Raw genomic sequence first — 23,090 nt, 5'->3', positions numbered from 1 at the left:
TTAGACTGTATTGAATTAACACGTACAGCCTGACACACATGAATGCTGTAGGTGTGTTAATTTATCACTGGGTAGTGTAATAGTTCCAGTGTGTCCCTGCAGGGTGTAATGTGTCTCTGCTGGAGCTGTCTTACCTCCACAAAGTAGAAGCAGGGCAGCAGAGTGACGCTCTCTTTGCTCATGCTGGCTTTAAGTCTCTCTTTGGTCGACATGATGAAGTGCGAGTGTCTCCTGTGGGGATTTTTGTTAATGTTGAAGAATGATAAACTCCCTCTTGGTGTGAATCGGTGCGTGTTTAGACCTTCTTTAGTCCCCTTTTAGTCCTGATTTAGTTGTCCATGCTCAGGGTGGGAATGAGAGGAAGCAGAGCCACTGCAACGCTGTGAACCCATGCAGCATCCTTTAATAAGCGCTAACGATCCTCCACTGCCCAGCTCAGCGCACAGACACCGAGAGACGCAGAGACGCTTCAGACTCCTCCACAGATTAACGCCGAGTGGAGACGAGAGAAGAAGGTGACGTGCTGGAGTGACGTCAGAGGTGTGCTAAAAACCCACTTTCACGCTGTGTGTGTGTGTGTGAGAGTGAGTGAGAGAGAGAGAGCGCGCGTTCGTGTGTCACTTGCGGGCGCCTATATGCATGTGTGTGCACCCGTGTCTGATTTTGGAAGGGGCGGGAGGTGAATGTTTGCGCGTGCGTGTGTGCGGGTGCGCGTACGTTGGGGTGCCGTGCCCGCGCGCGCGTGTGCGTAGAGGTTGCCTGTGTGCATTTGGGGGGTTTTGTTGGGTTGCGTGCCTGGATTTCACATTAATTGCTGCACGCCTTCCAAGATAACTTGAGCATCTATGCCACAGGTGAACTTGTCTTTTGCGTCTGCGCCATGGATAATGCGTGCGTGTGAATATTGGCATCTCACGTGCATAGAGCATATATAGAGTTCTTAAACTCTCTTCATGTGTGCAACTAGTAGTTGGCCCTAAGGCACTAATGAGTTAGAGTTCCATTACATTTCTGCCATTTAGCAGACGCCATAATCAAGAGTGTTATCTCATTTGGTAGAACTGAGCAATTGAGGGTTAAGGGTCTTGCTCAGGGGCCCAGCAGTGGCTGCTTGGTGGACATGGGATGCAAACTCACAACCTTCACATTAGTAATCCAACACCTTAACCACTAAGCTACCACATCCCCAAAAGAGTTTACCACAGACCCAAAGACTGAGTTTAAATCTCTTTTTAAAAACCCCTTAGCATAACCTTTCGTCTGCTCAGCTGTGTGCTGGATTAGACTTTGTCTGATCATTAGAGATCACTGGGTAAAGTTTGCAGTACAAACTCCAAGTTATTGGCATTTATTTTCTTTTTCAGCAAACCTCATATTGAAATTTAGTTCAAGTGTCAAAGTAAGATTCAAGGATCTCAATCTAAAATGGTGAGATGGCTCCAGAGTCTCGGTTTGATCCTGAGCTCAAGTTTCTGTCTGTGTGGAGTTTCTGTGAAGGTTCCCAAAAACACGTGGGTGGCTTACCAATGCTAAATTGCCTCTAATTCTAAGTTGTAATATGCCATTACATCTTAGAAGGCATAATTATGCACATTACCTACTCTATTATATTCATCTGCTTACACCACACTGTTTACATTACATTTTACCGTTAAATGTGTAAATGTGTTTATTGTGCTAAACTGCATTTGGTGTAGTACTTGAACTTTGTGAGATTAAGACTTATCTGATATTTAAATATATACCAATTGCAGAAAGTATGTTATTTCTTATTTACTTATATTTTTCTATGCCCTTCTGGATCTAGAATGTAAGTACTGTGCATTGTGTTTACATACTGTATACCAAGTCACTTCTCTGTGGTAAAGGCTTCATTTATTCATCGTTTCACCCCCAGTGTTACCCTCAGCTGGTCTGTGCACTGTAGTTCACATATACTGTGATTTTATTCACAGTCCTACTTGTATTTTGCACCTGAACTATCACTTTGCACCTTTGTGGCACCATTTGCAATTTTAGCTATTGTGTGATTTATACTGTCCTGTGTGTGTTGCACACAGTTGTTATCCTGCAGACTCTGCAGATTTTGTCACTTTGTGAGCATGTATACCGACTATAGAGTGCATGGCAGTAAAATAGGCTTGACCTAATTTGACTTTATCTTCCCTCAGGTAAAATACACTATTCATTGTAGCCACTCTCTAATCTTTTATAAATGTGCATTGGCTCATCAATGACTGCAATGAACCGTTTCAAAATGGATGTCAAGGTAATGATGCAAGCTGCAAAATACACTGGAGTATATGTAGCGTGTTTATACTGGATTTTTTTTTCTCTTTTTTTCCCAGATGACTGTTTTTAAGTGAGCAATTGCGCCATCTTGTGGGATTTATTCGCTGTAACATTAGTCAAAAAATAGTACGTTAGAATTAAGTACACAATATTGCCAAAGGTTTCGGGACGTCTGCCTTTACATGCACATGGATGTAATATGGAGTTGCCGCACCCTTTGCAGCTATAACAGCTTTAACTCTTCTGGGAAGGCTTTCCACAAGGTTTAGGAGTGTGTTTATGGAAATTTTTGACCATTCCACTAGAAGCGCATTTGTGAGGTCAGGCACGAGAAGGTCTGGCTCGCAGTCTCCACTCTAATTCATACCAAAGATGTTTTATCAGGTTGAGGTCAGGACTCTGAGCAGGCCAGTCAAGTTCCTCCACACCAAACTCACTCATCCATGTCTTTATGGACCTTGCTTTGTGCACTGGTGTGCAGTCATGTTGGAACAGGAAGGGGTCATCCCCAAACTGTTCCCACAAAATTGGAAGCATGTAATTGTCCAAAAGGTCTTGGTATGCTGAAGCATTAAGAGTTCCTTTCACTGGAACTAAGGGGTCAAGCCCAACCACTGAAAAACAATTCAATGATTTGGAGGGGTGTCCCAAAACTTTTGGCAATAAAGTGTAGCTACACAAAAGTTAATACTACAATGTAAATATAATCGCTACCTTCTGCACACGTAAATAGTTTTGGTTTCATCATCTACACCATTCTAACAATTGTAATAATAGTATACTGCTAGTCAATATATCTTTTGAACACCACTTAATAACATTTTTGGTTCAAGGTATACAATCATTTAACCTAAGGTGCTTTGTGACAGTGTCCATTGTTACAAATGCTGGACAAAGAAAATTGAATTGAAAGATTTGTGAATTTTATTGCGGGGAAAAAAATCTAGATTGAACACCACACCAATCTGGAACACAGTAATTAGACATGAGGAGCACACAACTGTCTTATGGTTAAAAATAACACACTCTAATATCAACTGTAAGACAAATCTAGGCTTATTGCTTCACCAAGAACTCGTTTAGAGTCCCATTATTCTCTGTAAGTGGACAATACATACAAATCAATAAAGGGTTTAGGGATTTGATTGTTTATTATTGTCAATAGTGAATAAACTGTAAAAAAAAGAAGAAGGAAAAAACAAAAGGTTCAAACATGTTTGACTAGCAATGTTATGGTACACTGTAATGCAGTAGCCATTATTTCCATAAATCTTGGTTCTATTCAGTACCTTATTTTCCACATTACTCTCAGAACCATGGCCATTTTACACAGCACTTTACAAGTGTACCTTTAATGAAAGTGTCATTTATGTATTTAGACAGCAAGACAAAAGAATTTGTGCCAGCATCTTCTTGGTGACAGGGACTGAGTTTTCATGTCAGCTTCTTTTCCACAGCAAGCAACCGTGTTGTCATTTAGCTGGAACTCAGACCATGACCAGTGACTGTGACTTAACTGGAGTGACATGCATTAAAATCCTACTGTTAAATACTGGAGCTGTGTCTCAAATCACAAATAGCTGTACAAATAATGCCAATATTTTCACTTGATTTGGTTAAAACAAAAACAAGTTTTCTCTAAGGGTTTATTATATGGAGAAAGTGTTGTGCTTATAGAGAAAAATAAAAACTAATGATCCATAGAGTTTTTATTTTTGAAAAGATGGAGGATGTGGATGGACATAATGTAAATCATATGCTGTGGCTTTCACACTCACCAGATCTCAACCCAACTGGTCATATGGCTGATTTCGGAGCGATGTGTTCGACAGCACTCCACCATCATGTTATGGAAGAACAGTGTTCATCTCTCTAGTATCATTTCAGTGACTTGTATAACCAATGCCAAGGAACACTTAGTTCCTTGTTTGCGGGATCTTTGATCTTTGAAAAAATAACCAGTGAAGGTTCTTTTCTGATTCTGCTAAATCTATTTATGTACAGTATAGTAAAGTGCATTATAGAAAATAAAAACAATGTGTTACTGAATCAATGACCATCAGTCATTGGAGCTGTTTCTCCTACAACCTTGAGGTTTTAACTCTTGCTAAGTGTTTTTTCATCACCCTTTAATCCTGCAATGCTCTTTAATCCTCCCCATCTCTTTTAGGTCTAGGTTAAATGACTATACAGGTCAGCTAACCATAAGATACTTATGTTTGATTTAGAAACAAATTTCACCATTTCCATTTACATCAAAAAGATGTGCAATGACAAACAAACAACCAAACATCAAAAACAACAACAAAAATATGAACTAGGTCATTTGCACCTTTGCTGGATTTTCACAGCACACTAGAGGGCAGAGTATATGTTATTGTGTCCCTTTCTTCCACACAGCCTTATACATGAGTGCATCAGGTAATGATTTGCCCATAAGAAATACCAATACCAAAAGTATGTCCAAAATCTAGCAACACATGCTAGACGATTCAGTTATATAGAATGTATGATACAATCCACTGGTTTATTTTATTATAGAAATCCTATTATCTGACAGACTATCACTTCAGCCAAATAACATTTCATGCATAATACCTAAATCATCTTTAAAAGCTTATGACATGCACTAAGAATACTACCAATTAAACCACTTCTCCCTTACCCAATATCTCCCTCTACCACTGGAATTAATAGATAAAATAGATAACATTCCTGCACATCATTATTTAAAAAAACATATGTTGTGTTTTTAGTGTATAGTGGTTTAAGCAAAACTATTCAGATTAGAAATATGTGATTTGTGACAGTTTTTATGATGACCACTAATGATGGTCCTTGTACATTTTCTGTGTGTTCAGTTTTTATTCAATGTTGTGTTTCTCAGAAAGTGTTTGGCCCAAATATTCCTAGATTTTTTTTTTTTAATAAAATATTAAAATGTAATCAGCAGGAAATTAGTAATATGTATAAAATATTGTGTACAATTTGGCTATGGTCATTTCTTATTGTAGCTTAAAAAAATTAACACAGAACACTTGAACTTGTTGCTGGACCTGTCCATGGTGCTGAACAACACAATAGCTTGTCCTGAGACTCATCAGCTCTACCGCAATGGCTCCTGACCAAAGTGCACTGATTATAGGATCTGTACTGACCAAATGCATTAAATTATGAAGTGGTATTAAAAGTTTCTTTATCAGAACACTCCTCTAACTCTCCTCAGTTCGTCTCTTGGGAAAAATATAATTGCACTGGTGTGGGTTAGACTATGCTCTGCGCTGTGGGTAATAGATCAGATGTTCTGCCAATATTATAGACTGCAAGCATTACATTAATTGAAAGCTAATTGAAGCTCAGACTAGATTGAATGTACAATTCCCTTTAGAAGGGGTCTCTGCTTAAGGAGCCCGAAAGTTTAGCAGAAACTGAAGTTGGACACCGGGTCTAAAAGCATCACGGTGTTTCTTTAAAGTGGCAGGTGATCTAAGTAGGTGACTAAGAAAACATCACATGTTGGGGGAAAAAAATAAAAAAAGCTGTAAACTTGTGTTTTGTGAACGAGATCTCTGAGACACGCCTCCCAGCAGCACGCGGATCTGCGCTCTCGAGCTCTCGCGCTCATATCGCTCCAGTGTTTAAGCGAATCTGCACGCGGTTTTCATGAACCTACAGACAAATGCGGGATTATATGGGATTTATGAACGGATCATCATAAGTAAACAGGCCACGCCAAGACTGGATTGATTGGACTGATTTGACCTCCACGTCCTCTCTGCTGTACGATGCTTTACTTTCAGCTGGTCATCATGGCAGGGACGGTCATGCTGGCGTATTACTTTGAGTACACGGACACGTTCAACGTACACGTTCAGGGCTTTTTTTGCCACGACAGTGCGTACACGAAGCCGTACCTCGGACCGGAAGAGTCGAGCGCGATTCCGCCGGTACTCCTGTACGCGGTGGTGTCCGGTGTGCCCGCGCTGGTGGTGAGTGACCTGCACGCGCGTCTTCAACACTTTAATTAAGCCACAAACTGTTTAACCCTGTTCACAAGTTCTATCTATCTATCTATCTATCTATCTATCTATCTATCTATCTATCTATCTATCTATCTACTTACCGAATGTAAGGCTTAGGTCTTTTAAGTGCCATACTTAGGTTAATTCCATGCAATTGTCAGATTTAGGGAAAAATAAAATGTAGGAAAGAACTCTATTATATAACTTTTCCAAGGAAATTGCACCATTTCGACTCTCAGTCTCTGCTCTTACACCAACATGTTTTTAAGGAAACTGCACCATTTTGACTATCGATCAATTTCTTACTTACTATATATATGGGAACCAATCAATCAAAACAAATTTCCGCACCCGATGAGTGATGTTAATTTTTTATACAGTCATGGTCTTCTTATATTCAAATGACACTTGTATTATTTATATTTTGTGAACCAAGCACCTATTCATCATTCTTATATTGTGCTTGCTGAACATCCCATTCCAGATGTAGTCTCCCTTTGCTGTAGTAATAACCTCCATTCTTCTGAGAAGGCTTTCCACTAGATTCGGTAATTTGTGCCTCTTCAGCCACACGAGCATTAGTAATAAGGCCTTGGGGTGCAGTCAGTGTTCCAGTTCATCCTAAAAGTGTTTAGTGATGTTGGAGTGCATGCCACTCAAATTCTTCCACACCGACCTCGGCAAACCATGGCTTTATAGACCTCACTTTCACTTGTCATGCAGGATCAGGATTGAGCCACGTGTGCTCATCATTTTTCAGGTGTTTCTGAAGGGGTGTGTTATCATTTTTTTGTTATTGTACAGTTCTCTGTCAAATCTCTGTATATATGACAGCCTTTATAAAGAAAGAAAAGACTACAGGGTGCACTCCAAAAGGGCAATGATTGTGGCAGACATTTTAAGGTTTATCAACAACAAACTGATGGAAAGGAATAGAGACTAGAAGATGGAAAGAAATTGAAGAACAGAGAATGGCCATGGAAAGCTCAAATACAAAATATGCCAGTATATTTTGTAAGTGTAAACTAACTGAAACAAACAAAATAGCCTAAATTACTATATTTAGTAAATCTATGCTCTTATTTTTTGTCGAAATTCTTCAAACATATTCAGTTCACGGCATTCGGCAGACAGCCTTATCCAGAGCCACTAAACATTCACCTCATTCATACTGCTGATCTTGGGGGTTTAGTGCCTGGCTCAAGAGCCCAGAAGTGGCAGAGATTTGAACTCATACCCCTACAATCAGTAACCACTTCTTAACCAGTGAGCCACCACAATTGCTTTGGAAGTGAAAACTAACACAGTTTATGTAAACTTTATGGCTGATACTCTTAGAGCACCATAGAGGGAGATTCACAATGTGAAGTGTTTAGCTTTGGAAGGAAGGAGAGCTTAGTCATGATTTCTTCAGCATGGACTACAGAGCTGATCTGTGTTGTCTCTGAAAGGCCACATGATAACAGCTGCAAACTGTCTATTTGATTTGAACCCTAAGCTGCAGTGAAGTCAATATAAGTTTGAATGTCACATCCAAATGTCACATCATTATAATGCTGGAGTTTCTACATTATTGTTTCATTTTTAAGCATTTATGACACTTATAAACACAGTATCTCTATCAGCAAGAATCAAAGGGAAGGTGTACAAGCCAGTGGTGAGACCGGCCATGCTGTTTGGTTTAGAGGCAGTGTCACTGAGGAAGAGGCAGGAGTCAGAGCTGGAGGTAGCAGAGCTGAAGATGTTGAGGTTCTCTTTGGGAGTCACACGGTTGGACAGGATTAGGAACGAGTAAATCGGAGGGACGGCTCATGTTGGATGTTTGGGGGACAAAGTTAGGGAGGCCAGATTAAGATGGTTTGGACATATGTAGAGGAGGGAGAGTGAGTATATTGGTAGGAGAATGTTGGACATAGAGTTGCCAGGCAGGAGGCAAAGAGGAAGGCCAAAGAGCAGGTATATGGATGTAATAAATGAGGATATAAAGCTAGTGATGAAGATGCAGAAGATAGGGATAGGTGGAGAGAGATGATTCGCTGTGGCCACCCCTGAAGGGAAAAGAAGAAGAAGAAGATAAACACAGTATCTCTATTATGGACACGTAACCTTTTAATTGTGCCTATCAGTGTGAAGCATTTGCCTTGCATGGATACTTCTCTCCTAAATCACTCACTCTTTTACTCTCTTAATCACTTATTTGCTTACTGAATCACTCAATGTTCCTTTAACCAGCTGTTCTTATTTTCTTAAAAAATTATAATCCTCTTTGGTAAGGATTTATGGTGCAGTTCACATTAAACAACTGCAACCTATGAAGGGTTCTTTGTAGGGAGAATGGTCAAGGGCCCTTTTAAACAGTCATTACTAAAGATACTGATGATAACTGATGAACACTGTTCTCTGAGATTTCTTGGAGGGTTATTGAATATAAATGGAAAAATGGCAACTATTTTATCCAGCAAGGTCAACTAAAAATATAGGACAAGATTAAGTTCTAATATAATAGTGGACTCTGTGCAGTGTGTGCGTGTGTGTGTGTGGACTCTGCAGTGTGTGTGTGTTAATTACATTAACTGTATCATATATACAATTAATGTAATAAAAGATAATTAAATGTAATAAAAGATAATTAATCTTAGCAGTACATCCATCATAAAAAGTGTTTGTAATATTTATTAAGTTTATAATATTTAAATCTACATCTAAAATCAGCTTTCTGATATAAAACACTATAGAGAACATAGAACTTAATGTACAGAGTATAGTATAGAGAATAAAAGACGATGGATATACTGTCATAGTCCACAGTAAGGTGAGATTATCCAGAGATAATTCTCCTATAGCAGCACATACCGAAGTATTTTATACCACAGTGATTTGCCAATGATGATAAATTTCTATTAATTAATGAGTGACCTGTTATTATAATTTATGAATTACGATCACATTTAACGTTGGGGAATGTCTACAAGACAAATGACTTCCTGTTATTGCTTATGTTATATCAGCTATAACATAAGAGCCCATCCCTCAACAGCCTTTTTTTCCTGACGATGCAGCAACTGTTCAGTCCTAAAAAAAAATCTGTTACAACAGAAACTAAGTTGTAATAATAAAAATGATATAGTATTAGAAATAGTACATTAATATAAACCTTGAAATATTTGAATTACAGCCAGATCTACTGCCAGAATTACTTAATATACACCTTCGAATTACAGCACCATGGTTATAAAACTAATACTTTAATATGTTTATACTCTAAAATCCAAACTCCGGTGTGTAATTCCTCCCATGTCCTCCACACTGAAGCTGTAGGAAGTGGAGAGCTACAGCAGGTGAAGGCAAATAAAGCTTAACATCTGTCTTGCTCTGTGTCCTTGTTAAAAAGAGAGCTTTTTCTACTACTATTGCCAGTCGTCGAAGGTATAATTATGATAAAGGAGTAGGTATAGGGGTAGACACCTAATACAAACTTGTACGAAGCCTGGCATATTTGCTCAGCCTTGTTGAAAATGACTCTGCGCTAATGTGAAGGCCAAAGAAGAGAACGCTTCAGCGATTGTCACTGTCAGCCATTTGTCAGGTTTTTCCCCATAGACCTAAGTGAGAAAAGCCAAGAGAAGTAAAAGAGTCTGATGTGGTGATTTTGCATGCGCTCTGGTAGGCAGTAAAGGTCAGTTATCACTAGCTGTCTCTTGGCTTATTTATACTGTTTGATGGATACAACATTAATCCTTCGGTGTCGACTCGGAGATGGACCGGCTACGCGGCAAGATTGATGACCTCATGGGAATTTGCAATGGCGCCCAGATCAATGCCTCATAGTTTTCAATGAGAAAAGATGAGTCTGAAAAGTTACACAATTGCCATTTTTCAGAAGCAAGATTTCTTTTTATTTCTCATTTGGCCACCTGCACACAGTCGATGCCACATTAGACACTGTTCAATACTACATTAAATCAGCATGTCCACCATGGAAGCAGTCAGATTCAGTTGTCCTTGAAGCTGTCAGCCATGGAATTATTGACATCCTTAATTTAACACTGAAAATGTGAGAGAAGCTAATTTTTCATCAAAATAAATTACAGGTTATTAAAAAAAAATAAAATAACTGGCACTACTAGACATTCTTACAAACAAAGTGTCTCCAATTATATTTTACTTTTTTAAGATCACCCGGATGTGTAGAAACTTTTAAGCCCTCGTCCATGACTGCCTGTTCTATTGGAATATAATAATGCGGTGACACATAACCAAATTCTCTTCATTCATCATGACAACAGAGAATAATAAAAATAGACAAAAATGTGTTGACCTTCACAATTAAGACACTGTTTATATAAAATGCAGTGTGAAGGAAAATGTCCAAATACAATGCCAGGCCAACATTTGAGGAACAATTGAATAAACTTGAACTTGAATTAAACAAATTTATCTTGTTCGAGAAAGACTTATTGTTTCACATTGTTTACTGTAACCTCATATTCAGGATCTTTAATCTCGTCATAATTTCATATTCATAGATATCAGTGAAAATTGTGATCCAGGCTCAGGAACCTCTCAACATATCAAGACCTCAATGAGAGACTGAAAACTTCATACTTATATACACTGACCAGGCATAACATTATGACCACCTGCCTAATATTGTGTTGGTCCCCACATTTGCTGCCAAAACAGCCCTGACCCATCATGCACTGTGTGTTCTGACACCTTTCTATCAGAACCAGCATAAACTTCTTCAGCAATTTGAGCAACAGTAGCTCGTCTGTTGGATCGGATCACACGGGCCAGCCTTCGCTCACCACGTGCATCCATGGCTGCCCATGACCCTGTCGCCGGTTCACCATTGTTCCTTCCTTGGACCACTTTTGATAGATACTGACCACTGCAGACCGGGAACACCCCATAAGAGCTGCAGTTTTGGAGATGCTCTGATCCAGTGGTCTAGCCATCACAATTTAAATTGTGTATATATTTCTGTAAAGCTGTCCAGTGTTAAAGCGTTACACAGAATTGAATTTTCACTTCTCTGTATCTGGAGATTTGTATCTGATCAGCAAAATTCACACTCTATCATCTAGCAGACCAATAAAGGAAAGTCACTCCTAGATAAAAATGTTTGATTTAGCTAATTACCCCTAAAGTTACCAGGCTGTAAGCCAGTGCAATTTTATAATTCTTCACTAAATGTGCTTACTTTCCTACAGACATACAGTAAATCAGACATGTATTTGAGTCTAATTCTTAGAAAAGGTCATACGGATGACAGAAGTGTTTCTAAACCACATTTTATTTACTTTCTGATTGAATATAAAATCAAATGAATATTTCTAAGCATATGACCATGTTAGATACATTTGTACAGAACAGTAACAAGGTGCAATTTCTTATATTTTATCGTGTTTTATCGGAGATGAATCTAAAGCTAAAAACAGTGTCCTATGCTAGCATTATTTCACTTTAACAATAACACTATAGCTAAAGACGTCTGCGTTAATTAGCAGTACAAAACGTTACGTATTTTAGGAAGAACATGCTGTTATGTTGCTTTAGAGCTACTTCTTCAGTGTCCTGAGTCCATGCTTATTTAGAAAAAAAACATCTTGTTTACTTCATGCTACCAGTGAAAGAGGATATACTGTAAGTGGACCTGACACTAGAGTGTAGATGGAATTGTCCTTTGACTCATACAAGCTGACCTTTTTGTACAGCACTTAACTGCTGGTAGCTTATCCTGAATCTCCCACAGATTTTATATTAGTCATTTCTGATGTACCTTTCGGAACCTGTGTACCTAATTATTATCTGTGTAATAACAGCACTGTGATGATTAACAGCATTGTGGGCCTCTGTTCTCTATCGGTAGAGATAGAAATATTTTTTTTTTATTTAGTTTGTTTAGCAAACATCATCTATCTACTTTTTGCTACACAGAAGGTTTTCTGTCTGGCTTCACCTTCAGTTATCAGCTTGACTAGCCATATTAATGTTTTTAACTGCTTGGGAAGTTGGCTTTATTTATTTATTTGTTTATTTATTTATTAATTTATTTATTTAAACTGATATTTAGTGGCTATCGTAATGCTTTTTAACATTTAGCACAGCTTTCTCATGCAGTGTTATGAACAAAGAAGGAGTGCAGTTTTGTCCTTAGGGATTTAGAGAGAGAGAGAGAAAGAGAGAGAGAGAGAGAGAGAGAGAGAGTAAGAGAGAGAGAGAGAGAGAGAGAGAGAGAAAGAAAGAAAGAAAGAAAGAAAGAAAGAAAGAAAGAAAGAAAGAAAGAGAGAGAGAGAGAGAGAGAGAGAGAGAGAGATACTGAAATTTTTAATTTAAAAGCAAGAGCAAAGACACTTTGGGCTCTTGCTTGCATTTTATATATTAAAATAACATTTTGAGCAACAATTCCATTTTTAAAATTCCCCCCATTAACTGAAAAATGCAGTTGATCGTCCAAGACGTGCTTGGATCTTTAGTTTTGCTAATGTAGCTACCAATTAGGTGAAACTTATAGCCTCCAGTTTAGCATAAAAGTCATTTAAAAGTAATATGAGCACACAGCTTACTGTAGGCTTTATTCTGGGTTGGAGTCTGGTTTGGCTTTTACTATTTAAGAGTTTGGGACGTTCTTTGAGGCGACAAAGAATGAAATGAATGAAAAAACCTCTACATGGAGTGTGACAAAAATAACAATATGAACAATGAATCTGCATGAACATCACATGACAAAATGCTTCTATAAATGAAGTTATTGATTTCAAACATTTTTGGACGTCTGATTTTCATCTCCCCAGTTTCCAGAGACATTTTATCTCATTTATTTTATACAACTGAGCAACAGTGGTCTTGCTCAAGGGCCCAGCAGTGGCAGCTTGATAGACCTGTGTTTGGAATTTACAACCTTCTGATCAGTAGCCCAGCACCTTGACCACTAAGCTAGCACAAACCCCCCACTATAGCCTGAGATTCTTGTTCTCACCTGACAGGAGTGGAACTTGGTGTGTTTTTTAGCTGCTCTGCATTAACACTGTTTATAAGATTACATGTCTGCCTTCTGAGATGCTTTTCTGTTCACCATGATGTAAAGAGTGGTTGTAAAGAGTGCTTATTATAGCATTCATGGCCTTTCTGTTAGAACAATCCAGTCTGTTCTCCTCAGACCTCTCTCATGCAACATGCATGGTTTCACCTGCAGAACTGTTAAGGAGGTTTTTTAATGTTTATATTCTACAATAACACCATGTCCTGGTGAAATTCACTGAACACAGATTTCCCCCCATTTTTGATGCTTCTTGGCGTGTATTTGTATAATTTTATGCATCGTCCTGATGCTACATAATGGGCTGATTATAAAGTGTATGGGGATTTGGCACTGCATTTTAGGACAAATAATTACAAATACATAGAAAATTGAAGCTTTCTGCAACAGTGGCTGTATTAAACAAAGCAAGTTTTTTGCATGGTTCTGCATGGTGATGAAACGAAACAGTCGCTCTCATGAGCCTTATGCAGTTTGACATTTATGGGGCAGGATGGCACAACTGTTATTATTAGTGAGCAATGAGTAATATGTGTCTGTGCTCACATTCTGCTAACACACACATCAGGGGGTACAAAATCTTTCCTTTAATTTTTCATTTTTATCTGTCTGCTCAAATTAATTTATGTAAACAAATTAAATCAGCTATATGCATGTGTGTGTGTGTGTGTGAACTATAATTGCAATTTTTTACCTCTCAATTTTAATAAAATGTACTTCTCTCCATGCTAATATTAAGTATTAAGGGTAAATAGTGCACTTCTTTCTGTACCAGGAATAAACGTCTATATATTTCTTTAAGTGCAGTAAACTTGTAGTACCTTTTAGATGCACATGCCACCTGCTTGCAAAAAGATGCTAGTAGCCAGAAATTAGTCATAATCTAATTTTAAAAAATAAGAGTTTTTAGGAAATGGACTAACATTAGCCAAAATATTATTATGAATTAAGATGGGGAATGCTATTTGGCTACAAATGATGTAACTCTAGAAGATCGTTGCTTTGAAACAGTAAATGATGCTAAGCAGTGGTCTACTCTAAATGACTGGACATACAGTACAAACTATGACCATTTATACTAGAGAGAAACTGAAAGCATGGAGGTCTCTTGATGATTACAGTTTTGTTGTTTGTGGGCATGTTACATAGTGATATAGTGGAACCTCGGCATACAAATTGAATTGAGTTCTTGAGGTGAAAATTCGCATTGTGAATCAAATCTTTTCATAATAGATAAGGTAAATGCAGATCATCCATTCCAGCCACTCGAAAATTTTACCAATATTACCAATTTCCAAGGGTTAAGTGTCCTCACAGTTAGTCATGCCACGAAGCTTGGGTTAACAATAAAACAGACCTCTCACGCCACCAATTTTTCAACAAAAACATGCCAGAATAATCATGTAGCTTTTGAATGCATGCCAAAGGCAATGTTGGTATCGTGGGTTGACTCTTTCGAAACAACTTTCAATGACTGAAAAAAAAAAAATTCGTAAACTGGCTTCGCTGGCTTTCCACTGACACAAACAAGTTTTGAACATATGTGCAACTTAGCCTGCGTTCGGTTCAGTTCGTTTCCTTCGTATGCTGAAAATGCTTAGTATACCGATGCAAATTTCAAGCTAAATTGAAATTCTTTAGGTGAAAATTCATAAACGAGGGCATTCATATGCTGAGGTTCCACTGTATAGTGTTTAACAGGTTAAAACAGCATTGAAAAGCAAGCCAAGGTTTTGCCTGGTCACAAGACATAGATTCAAAAAACCTAGGCAACTTCTCACTAAGGACATGACCTAATTTTCTAGTAAACGCTGGCTAATTTCTTGATGTATCTTTTAGGTGAGCTGTATAGATTTGTTAACACTAACTAGCAAGCTAAGCCTGCTAAATTGTTAGCAAGCTAAGTTGACTGATATGATAGTTAGCTAATTAACTGAGATGAAACAGGCACCACAAAGACCGAGCTCCTCGGACTAATTATCCATCCTAATTGCCTGTAACTTCAACCATCTGCTGTGAAAAGATGCCTTCTGCAAAAAGGAGCGTGTATGTGAAGAGTCTGATACCCAACAGTATGACATTCCTATTGAGAAAATGGATTGTGGCTTGATATTAAAACAAAAAAATCTTCTGCTATGGATGTGCAAACGGGAGATGCAGCTGACATCAGAAGGAAGTGTATCACTCAGAGGTCTTTACTTAAACAAAGGATTCTTGTGTAAGGGTCCATTTACAGGAAACAAGCTGTTAGATTTATACTTTGGAAAGCAAGAAGACTAGACAAGGGTCAAAAACAGAAAATGAACTACTGAGGGAAAACCAAGGACTTAGAGGATTGGGACAGAGAGATTAGAAGTGCAGTAGAAAAACTTTTGTACTTGTTCATAAGAAAAGCTGTTTCCTTTTCTCTTTTTCTCATTCTAATCCTGTTTACTAAATGAGAGAGACATTATATATTGTCTAAAATTGTCACTGGCAGGTTACTATGACAAATTTAACTTATCTGTTTCATATCTAACGTTTTCTATCCTGATTAACCCAATTATTTGTTATGGATTGGCAGAAGTCCAGCTAAAAAGCCAGTCTCAGCATATTATCATAACCAGTTAAAGGCCTTAGCCTCATTATACAGCACAACCTGTGATTAGCCTTTTTGAATTAGGAAAGTCCTGAATGGGAGCTGGCTTCATCAGACCCCTAATCATCTCCATTGTGCTCAATGAATGCTTGCTGCCATGTTCTCATATTCAGAATGGCAATTTCTCAAATATTCTCCGATTTACTCTAGGCGTGTCCTCACCCCTTGTACCAAAGGAAGAGCAAATCCAGATCGGAAGTGTATGACTCAGCCCGTACCGCATGTTAAAATGCTCTGGCTCAGGTTGTATTTTGTTCTTTGTTGATGTTCTCAGATCACAGGAACCGAGTCTGTGCTCTTCCTGCTGCAGTACATCTCCGAAGATCTGGACAACAGGGAGAAGATCATAGTGATGGGCGACTGCTGTTACCTTAACCCCCTTGTGCGCAGGACATTCCGCTTTCTTGGTATGTCTCCTTGTTAACTGACAGCGCCCTTGATCTCTCAGGGCTGAAATGCAGGCGGAAGATGAATAGCCAGGCTCTTTTTCACACTCTCAGGAAAACGGCAGACTTCACATGAGTGATGGCAGACCTGTTAGCGTGTGTCAGGAAGCTATGTTCTTGTTCATTTATTAACTTCCTGGAATATGATGCTCGGTGTCCCAGAGCTCTTGAACACTGAGATGTTAGCTTGAAATGATCTTTTTGAAAATATTGAATCTGATTCAGCACCAGCACAAAGAGTCTTCTGGCAATAAAAAATAGACATGTGTTATTTTGTTTGGTGCAATCATGGCTAAAACTTCAGCGGTTACAGAAACATAGCGGACATAATTTGAATATTGTGCACTCTTACAAAATGCTTCAGTTTGTCCTTCTGTGAGAAATATGTGTGTGTAACAAACAAGACAAACAGGAGGTGGTTGAGAATCCATGTGCAGGAACTTTAATCAACAAAGCCAAAACAGAATCTTAAAGGTGATGTGGTAAAGCTCAAATACAAAAATACATGATATATCCAACCATACCAGAACATTACACAGTTTGCCAAGACTTCATGACAGTGTGGAATGTGGGTAGTAACCTGGAGGCAGTCTCTCAGAACAGACTCTAGACATTGGGGTTCTGTGTAATCAAGTCACGTCAAATAGATCCTTACTGTCATCACAGCTGTACACAGTAAGATGAAATAGTGTTTCTCCTGGACCCAAGGTGCAAGGTACACGTATAACACCTACGGTCCTGACAGGACATAAATAAACTTAGCATGGAAGAGGAGAAATGGGAAACAGCCTGCGTACAAATACAGCTACCAGAGCATACATTATCCAATCACCAAAATGACCATTTAACATTCATTACAAAGCAGAGTCCAAAGCTTCAACTAGAATCAATTTAGCCAAAGTGTCAGTAAAGTAATGCTTGTAAAAGTAATCTGTTATGAATGACATTTAAAGCAACAGAGTAGTACTGCAATAAATCAATACAGTTAAAGTATCAGTGTGCTGGAAACGGTACGTCAGTGTAGTAATGAACAAAATGACATGTGCATTATTATTGATTTCAAGTGTAGTTGAACACCAGAGTGTTTTCTTATTAGTAAGGGATTCCAGTCCATTTAGGTATCCAAGAACCCTCGGAGAACCCTTTTAATTTTTGTTCTCTAAAGTGTACTAGTGTGTAGTTTCCTGATTGAAGCCTTTGCTACAGATCTGATCTCAGTCCCTCGGTCAGGTCTGGAAAACATTTGAATAGACGTTCGTCCTTATAAAGAAGTAATCGTATTAACAATGTTATTACTGAAATCATCATTTATAATGTTCCTATAACAGCGAACACTACTGTGTTTCATTCCTCCTCCACCAGCCTCTCCTTATTTACTCTGTCCTAAGGAGCTAAGGAGATAAAAAAGAGCTCAGCATGTTTAAAGAGAAACTGCAAAGCCTAAAGTCTTTCCAGCGATGATCACCCCGAGAGATAGTACACACAATGAGATTATTTTGAATGTGACTTCCATTCTTATAAAAGCATCAATATCAGATATGTTAGTGGCAGCATTTCTTCTTCTTCTTCTTCACTTTTTTGGAAATACCTCATTGGATAAAATAGATTTCTTTAGAGCAGAATGAATGGATACACACTAGAGTTGCCCCAGGAGAACAGCGTCAGATCTGTGGCTTGCTAATACTCAATTTAATCAAATCTGATCCCACACTGAAGCCTCTAGGTCTGAGATCCAATGTAACCAAGCTTGGCATTCCTCCTCTTTTTCCTCACAAACCTGCAATTTAGAGAACTGTAATGGACTGCGTATTGTGGGACTTCATAAATAGTGCAAAAATGATATATATTATTCTTGGGAATACTTTTTCTGCAGTTGTCAGAGGACGTATTTAAACGAACTCTTGTCTGATCAACTTTATATAATTTATACATCTAGTTCTGGTTTATTAAAGTCCCAAGTCTAATAAATTATGCATGCAGAGTAAGTTAGTAAATGTTAAATGTAAGTAAATGTTGCTGGAGATTTGGAAAGAATAACTAAATGTAAAAAGTTTGAAAACTCTTGCTATTGGGTTTAAAATGGAGTCTTTTTGCAATAAACATCATTGATAACTCATAATTAGTTAATCATATACTAATTGCAAATACTAGGTTAGTTATTATTATATTTGTATTTAAATGCACACACTGTCAATTCATGAATCTTTTTAAAGGACACTACTTGTTTGCGATGGCAAAATAACCCATAGAACAGTCGTGTACTCAGCCTAACGCTATTTGCTAGCTTATTTTGTAGCTCTATGTTGTTATGTTGTTTATGTCGCACCAGGGTCCTGGAGAAACGTTGTCTCATTTCACTGTGTACTGTGTCAGCTATATATGGTTAAAATTATAATAAAAGCTTCTTGACTTGACATGACTTGTCATTTTTTCCCCATTACAACAGGTGTGTATGCGTTCGGCCTCTTCGCTACAGATATCTTCGTGAACGCAGGTCAGGTGGTGACGGGGAATCTGTCCCCTTACTTCTTGACTGTGTGTAAACCCAACTACACGGCTCTGGGCTGCCAGCAGGGCGTCCGCTTCATCAGCCAACAGGAAGCGTGCACTGGAAACGGCGATGACATCCTGCATGCTCGCAAATCGTTTCCTTCCAAAGAGGCCGCTCTCAGTGTCTACGCTGCACTTTACATCGCTGTAAGTTTCGTTTTTTTAAAAAAAAAACACACATTTTCCTGAAATTTAATAGAGTTTACCTCTAATAAAGAAGTCAATACATGGGATTAGAAGCAGAATCTAGCCCTTCTGTGCGAGTTTAACAGATATACAATCGGCTTCTTTAGATATGTGATACAGAAAAGATTTTATTAACGAAATGTTCGGAAAACATGGGACAAGAAGTGTAATGTAATTTAACAAAAAAAAAAACACTAACTCTAATGCAGCAATGTTTTCCCTTTTTATTTTTTTGTTACTGACTAAAGCCAAAGGAATCCAATGGTGTTTTTTGAAAAATGATAATCCTCCTAAAACAGGAGATTAAACTGTCTTTTTCCTCTCACACTGCAGTAGATAAAAAAATAAAACAAAGCTGACTCAATACTGTGCTACTTTTAAAAATCGATTGTGCCTCCATCAGCACACACGAGGCCTGAAATTTTAGCCTAGTTCATTCAGTCATTCTTTTTAGTAACTGCTTTATGCTGATCAGAGGCATGGTGGATCTGGAGCTTATCCCAGGAACACTAGGCATGAGGCAATACACCCTGGAATGGATACCAGTCCATCGCAGGGCAGCATGCTCACACACACACACACACACACACCTAGGAGCAATTTATCTTAACCAATCAACCACTTGGCATGTTTTTGGGAGATGGAAGAGAAGCAGAGCGGAAATTCAGAGACACACAGGTAGGACATGCACATGATCTCCAGACAGCTTAGACTGGAATATTGTGAATTTTAACAAAACTGTAGCTGAACCAAGCAGCATATAATATATATATACACTACTAGTGAAAAGTTTGGACACACCTTCTAATTCAATGTTTTTTGTTTAGGGATTTATTTTCTACATTCCAGAACAATACTGGAGATTTCAAAACTACGAAATAACACACATGGACTTAAGTCCATGACAACAAAATGACAATGACAACAAAAAACAGTCAGTTGTTATTTTAAGACACGAAGGTCAGGTGTTCTGGAATAGTTCTTGCAAGAACAGTCTTGTCAAGTGCATTTGCAAAACCCATCAAGCACCATGATGAAACTGGCTCACATGAAGACCATCCCAGGAAAGCAAGACCAAAACTCACCTCTGCAGCAGAGGAGAAGTTCATTTAGAGTTACCAGCCTCAGAAATCACCAATTAACAGCACCTCAGATTAGAGGCGTTATGAAGGCTTTACAGAGCATCAGTAGCAGACATATCTCAATATCAACTGTTCAAAGGACATTACTGTGTATTTCAGCCGCCTTCAGTATTGTTTTACAATGTAGAAAGAAATAAACATCAGGAAAGACCATGGGATTAGAAGCTGTGTCCAAACTTTTGACTGGTAGTGTATATATATATATATATATATATATTAAAACTCCCATTACTATGTGCAAGGTTCATTATAAAATTACCTTTTTTCTTGTGTCTCATTTTGCTCTAGTTGTTTGCTCGAGTTGTCTCTGAATCATCAACTAAACAGAAAATAAATTTAGTATAGCATTACTGATGAAAAAGTCCTAGAATCCTGCAAACGACTTGAACATGTGTGAAAGTGGAGAAGTCGGTAACAAAAAGCTTTACTGAATGCTTTGGGAGTTCAGTGCTTTTCCTCATGCATGCTAAACCCGTGTGCATGAGGGAATTGTGTGAGCTGAATTGCAGTTTGGTTTGTGAGCACATCATCACATAACTGCAGGTGTTTCTACTACAGTGTTAAAGCACAGAGAGCAAAAGAGAAGCTGAAACCTATTCATGATATCACTGAGGAAGAAACTGGGGCAATAAACCCACTCACTTTCAAGCAGTTTTGTATAATATACAGCTAAGGTAAAATTTTAGCTCTTCAGTGCTTTTGGTCTTTGGTTAACGGTTGATTAAGGGGCATTTATTAGAAACCAATATCATCCTATTCAAAACTGATAGCACTCCTACAACAGGAGAGTAAACTGTGCATTATTGTTTTTTCCATTTATCTCTGCAGCCTATAACATAAAAGCTGACTCAGTATTGCACTAATTTTGAAAATCAATACTTCTTCCCGGGCTTCTTTGAGCCCTGAATCTTCAAAGTTAGCCAACAAACTGAACGCTTTCAAATCAGAGCACATTACAGAAAGATGGATTTTACCACATGATCATCAACAGCTGGTTGATGTGCGGTATCTGAGGAAATAAGAGGGAAGAAGGAAGAAGAAATAATGGGGTTATGTTGAAGTACATTTAAAAAATTTAAAGGATTATGCAAATATATATCTTCCTTTTATTTCTACTAGCTTTGAGGTATAGCTACAGTCTGACTAGAAGCTCATACTGCAGGGAATACAAATGTGGCCTGACCAAAACATGACAATGTTTTAGAAAGTATTATTTTATATTGATTTCATTGGTGTGAATTTTAACAGGACTTTATTTCGCCTGGTTGCTTGATGGTAATTGTAGGAAACTGTCCCATGCTGTGTGATGAGGCAGGACACAAGTGAATAAACTCAGCAGGATATCCATAATCATAAACATTATACAAACGAGGGTCTAGACACAGAACATTGGACATGCAATATAAACAATATAAACTCCTAAACAAGGCTTGGAAGTAATGACGACACTACACAATGAGACAAAGCAACATGCAGTGGTGACTTGACTATGGTGCAATACTAATGATCTCTTTTGCCTGATCAACACAAGGTATGCAATTGTGGGGAATCAAGCAGATGATAAGACAGACAGATAGTTAATGGATGATTTGCCTGAAATGGGCTAGTGTAACGGTTTGGAGGCACTGCCTGAAGTGGGGTTTGAACCAGATCTCTGTGGTAGTCGCGATCACCCGCGTGGAGAGAATCAGACCAACATGCAGGATGAAATAGAAATGCTGCTTTATTAACAAAACCAAAACAAGACTTAAACAAAACACTGGACGAATACAATATGAGTAACAAAAACATAACTATCACAAGGGACTTGCAGAGACAAAAATCAGGCTATAGTAAATGTCTGCCAGCACCCCCTCTGGTGGACTGGAGGGATAAAATAGTAACTTAACTTTAAATTTTTTTGCTATGTTTCTATAGTTCTGTAAAGCTGCTTTGAGACAATGTCCATCGTTAAAAGCCCAAGACATCATATCACCACAGTTAAGAAAATGTGTTAGACTACAAGTGGGTGGGTGACAAAAATATCAAATCATGATACTTAGGCGCTTCTACGATGCTACAAATAGAAACAAACAACAATGGTAACAAAACCTTTAATGTGCATAACATTATGACCACCTGCCTAATATCGTGTTGGTCCCCCTTTTGCTGTCAAAACAGCCCTGACCTGTCATACACTGTGTATTCTGACACCTTTCTATCAGAATCAGCATTGACTTCTTCAGCAATTTGAGCAACAGTAGCTCGTCTGTTGGATCGGATCACACGGGCCAGCCTTCGCTCCTCACGTGCATCAATGAGCCTTGTCCACCCATGACCCTGTCGCCGGTTCACCACTGTTCTTTCCTTGGACCACTTTTGATAGATACTGACCACTGCAGACCGGGAACACCCCACAAGAGCTGCAGTTTTGGAGATGCTCTGATCCAGTGGTCTAGCCCACACAATTTGGCCCTTCATCAAACTCGCTCAAATCCTTACACTTGCCCATTTTTCCTGCTTCTAACATCAACTTTGAGGACAAAATGTTCACTTGCTGCTTAAGATATCCCACCCACTAACAGGTGCCATAATGAGGAGATAATCAGTCTTATTCACTTCACCTGTCACTGCTCATAATGTTATGCCTGATCAGTATATATATATATATATATATATATATATATATTCAGTGTTACATTTTTTGCATATATATATATATATATATATATATATATATATATATATATATATATATATATATATATATATATGCAAAAAATGTAACACTGA

The 23,090-nt window shown here is 38.2% G+C and overlaps 2 protein-coding genes across 2 annotated transcripts in view; one reads left to right on the top strand and one right to left on the bottom strand.

Moving 5' to 3' along the window:
• Positions 1-655, bottom strand: part of plppr4a (phospholipid phosphatase related 4a) — a 28,009-nt gene extending 27,354 nt beyond the window's left edge. The window contains exon 1 of the mRNA XM_058414616.1: positions 135-655. Within this exon, the coding sequence (XP_058270599.1) occupies positions 135-212 (78 nt within the window). The 5' untranslated portion in view covers positions 213-655. The remainder of the gene's footprint in view (positions 1-134) is intronic.
• Positions 656-5,879: 5,224 nt separating this feature from the next.
• Positions 5,880-23,090, top strand: part of plppr5a (phospholipid phosphatase related 5a) — a 37,532-nt gene continuing 20,321 nt past the window's right edge. The window contains exons 1-3 of the mRNA XM_058414617.1: positions 5,880-6,281; positions 16,269-16,401; positions 18,887-19,137. Coding sequence (XP_058270600.1) covers positions 6,078-6,281; positions 16,269-16,401; positions 18,887-19,137 — 588 coding nt within the window. The 5' untranslated portion in view covers positions 5,880-6,077. The remainder of the gene's footprint in view (positions 6,282-16,268; positions 16,402-18,886; positions 19,138-23,090) is intronic.

The sequence above is a fragment of the Hemibagrus wyckioides genome, linkage group LG17 (assembly GCF_019097595.1).
Source record: "Hemibagrus wyckioides isolate EC202008001 linkage group LG17, SWU_Hwy_1.0, whole genome shotgun sequence".
In the NCBI taxonomy this organism is placed as follows: domain Eukaryota; kingdom Metazoa; phylum Chordata; class Actinopteri; order Siluriformes; family Bagridae; genus Hemibagrus; species Hemibagrus wyckioides.
This window is presented reverse-complemented; position numbering and strand designations above follow the sequence as displayed.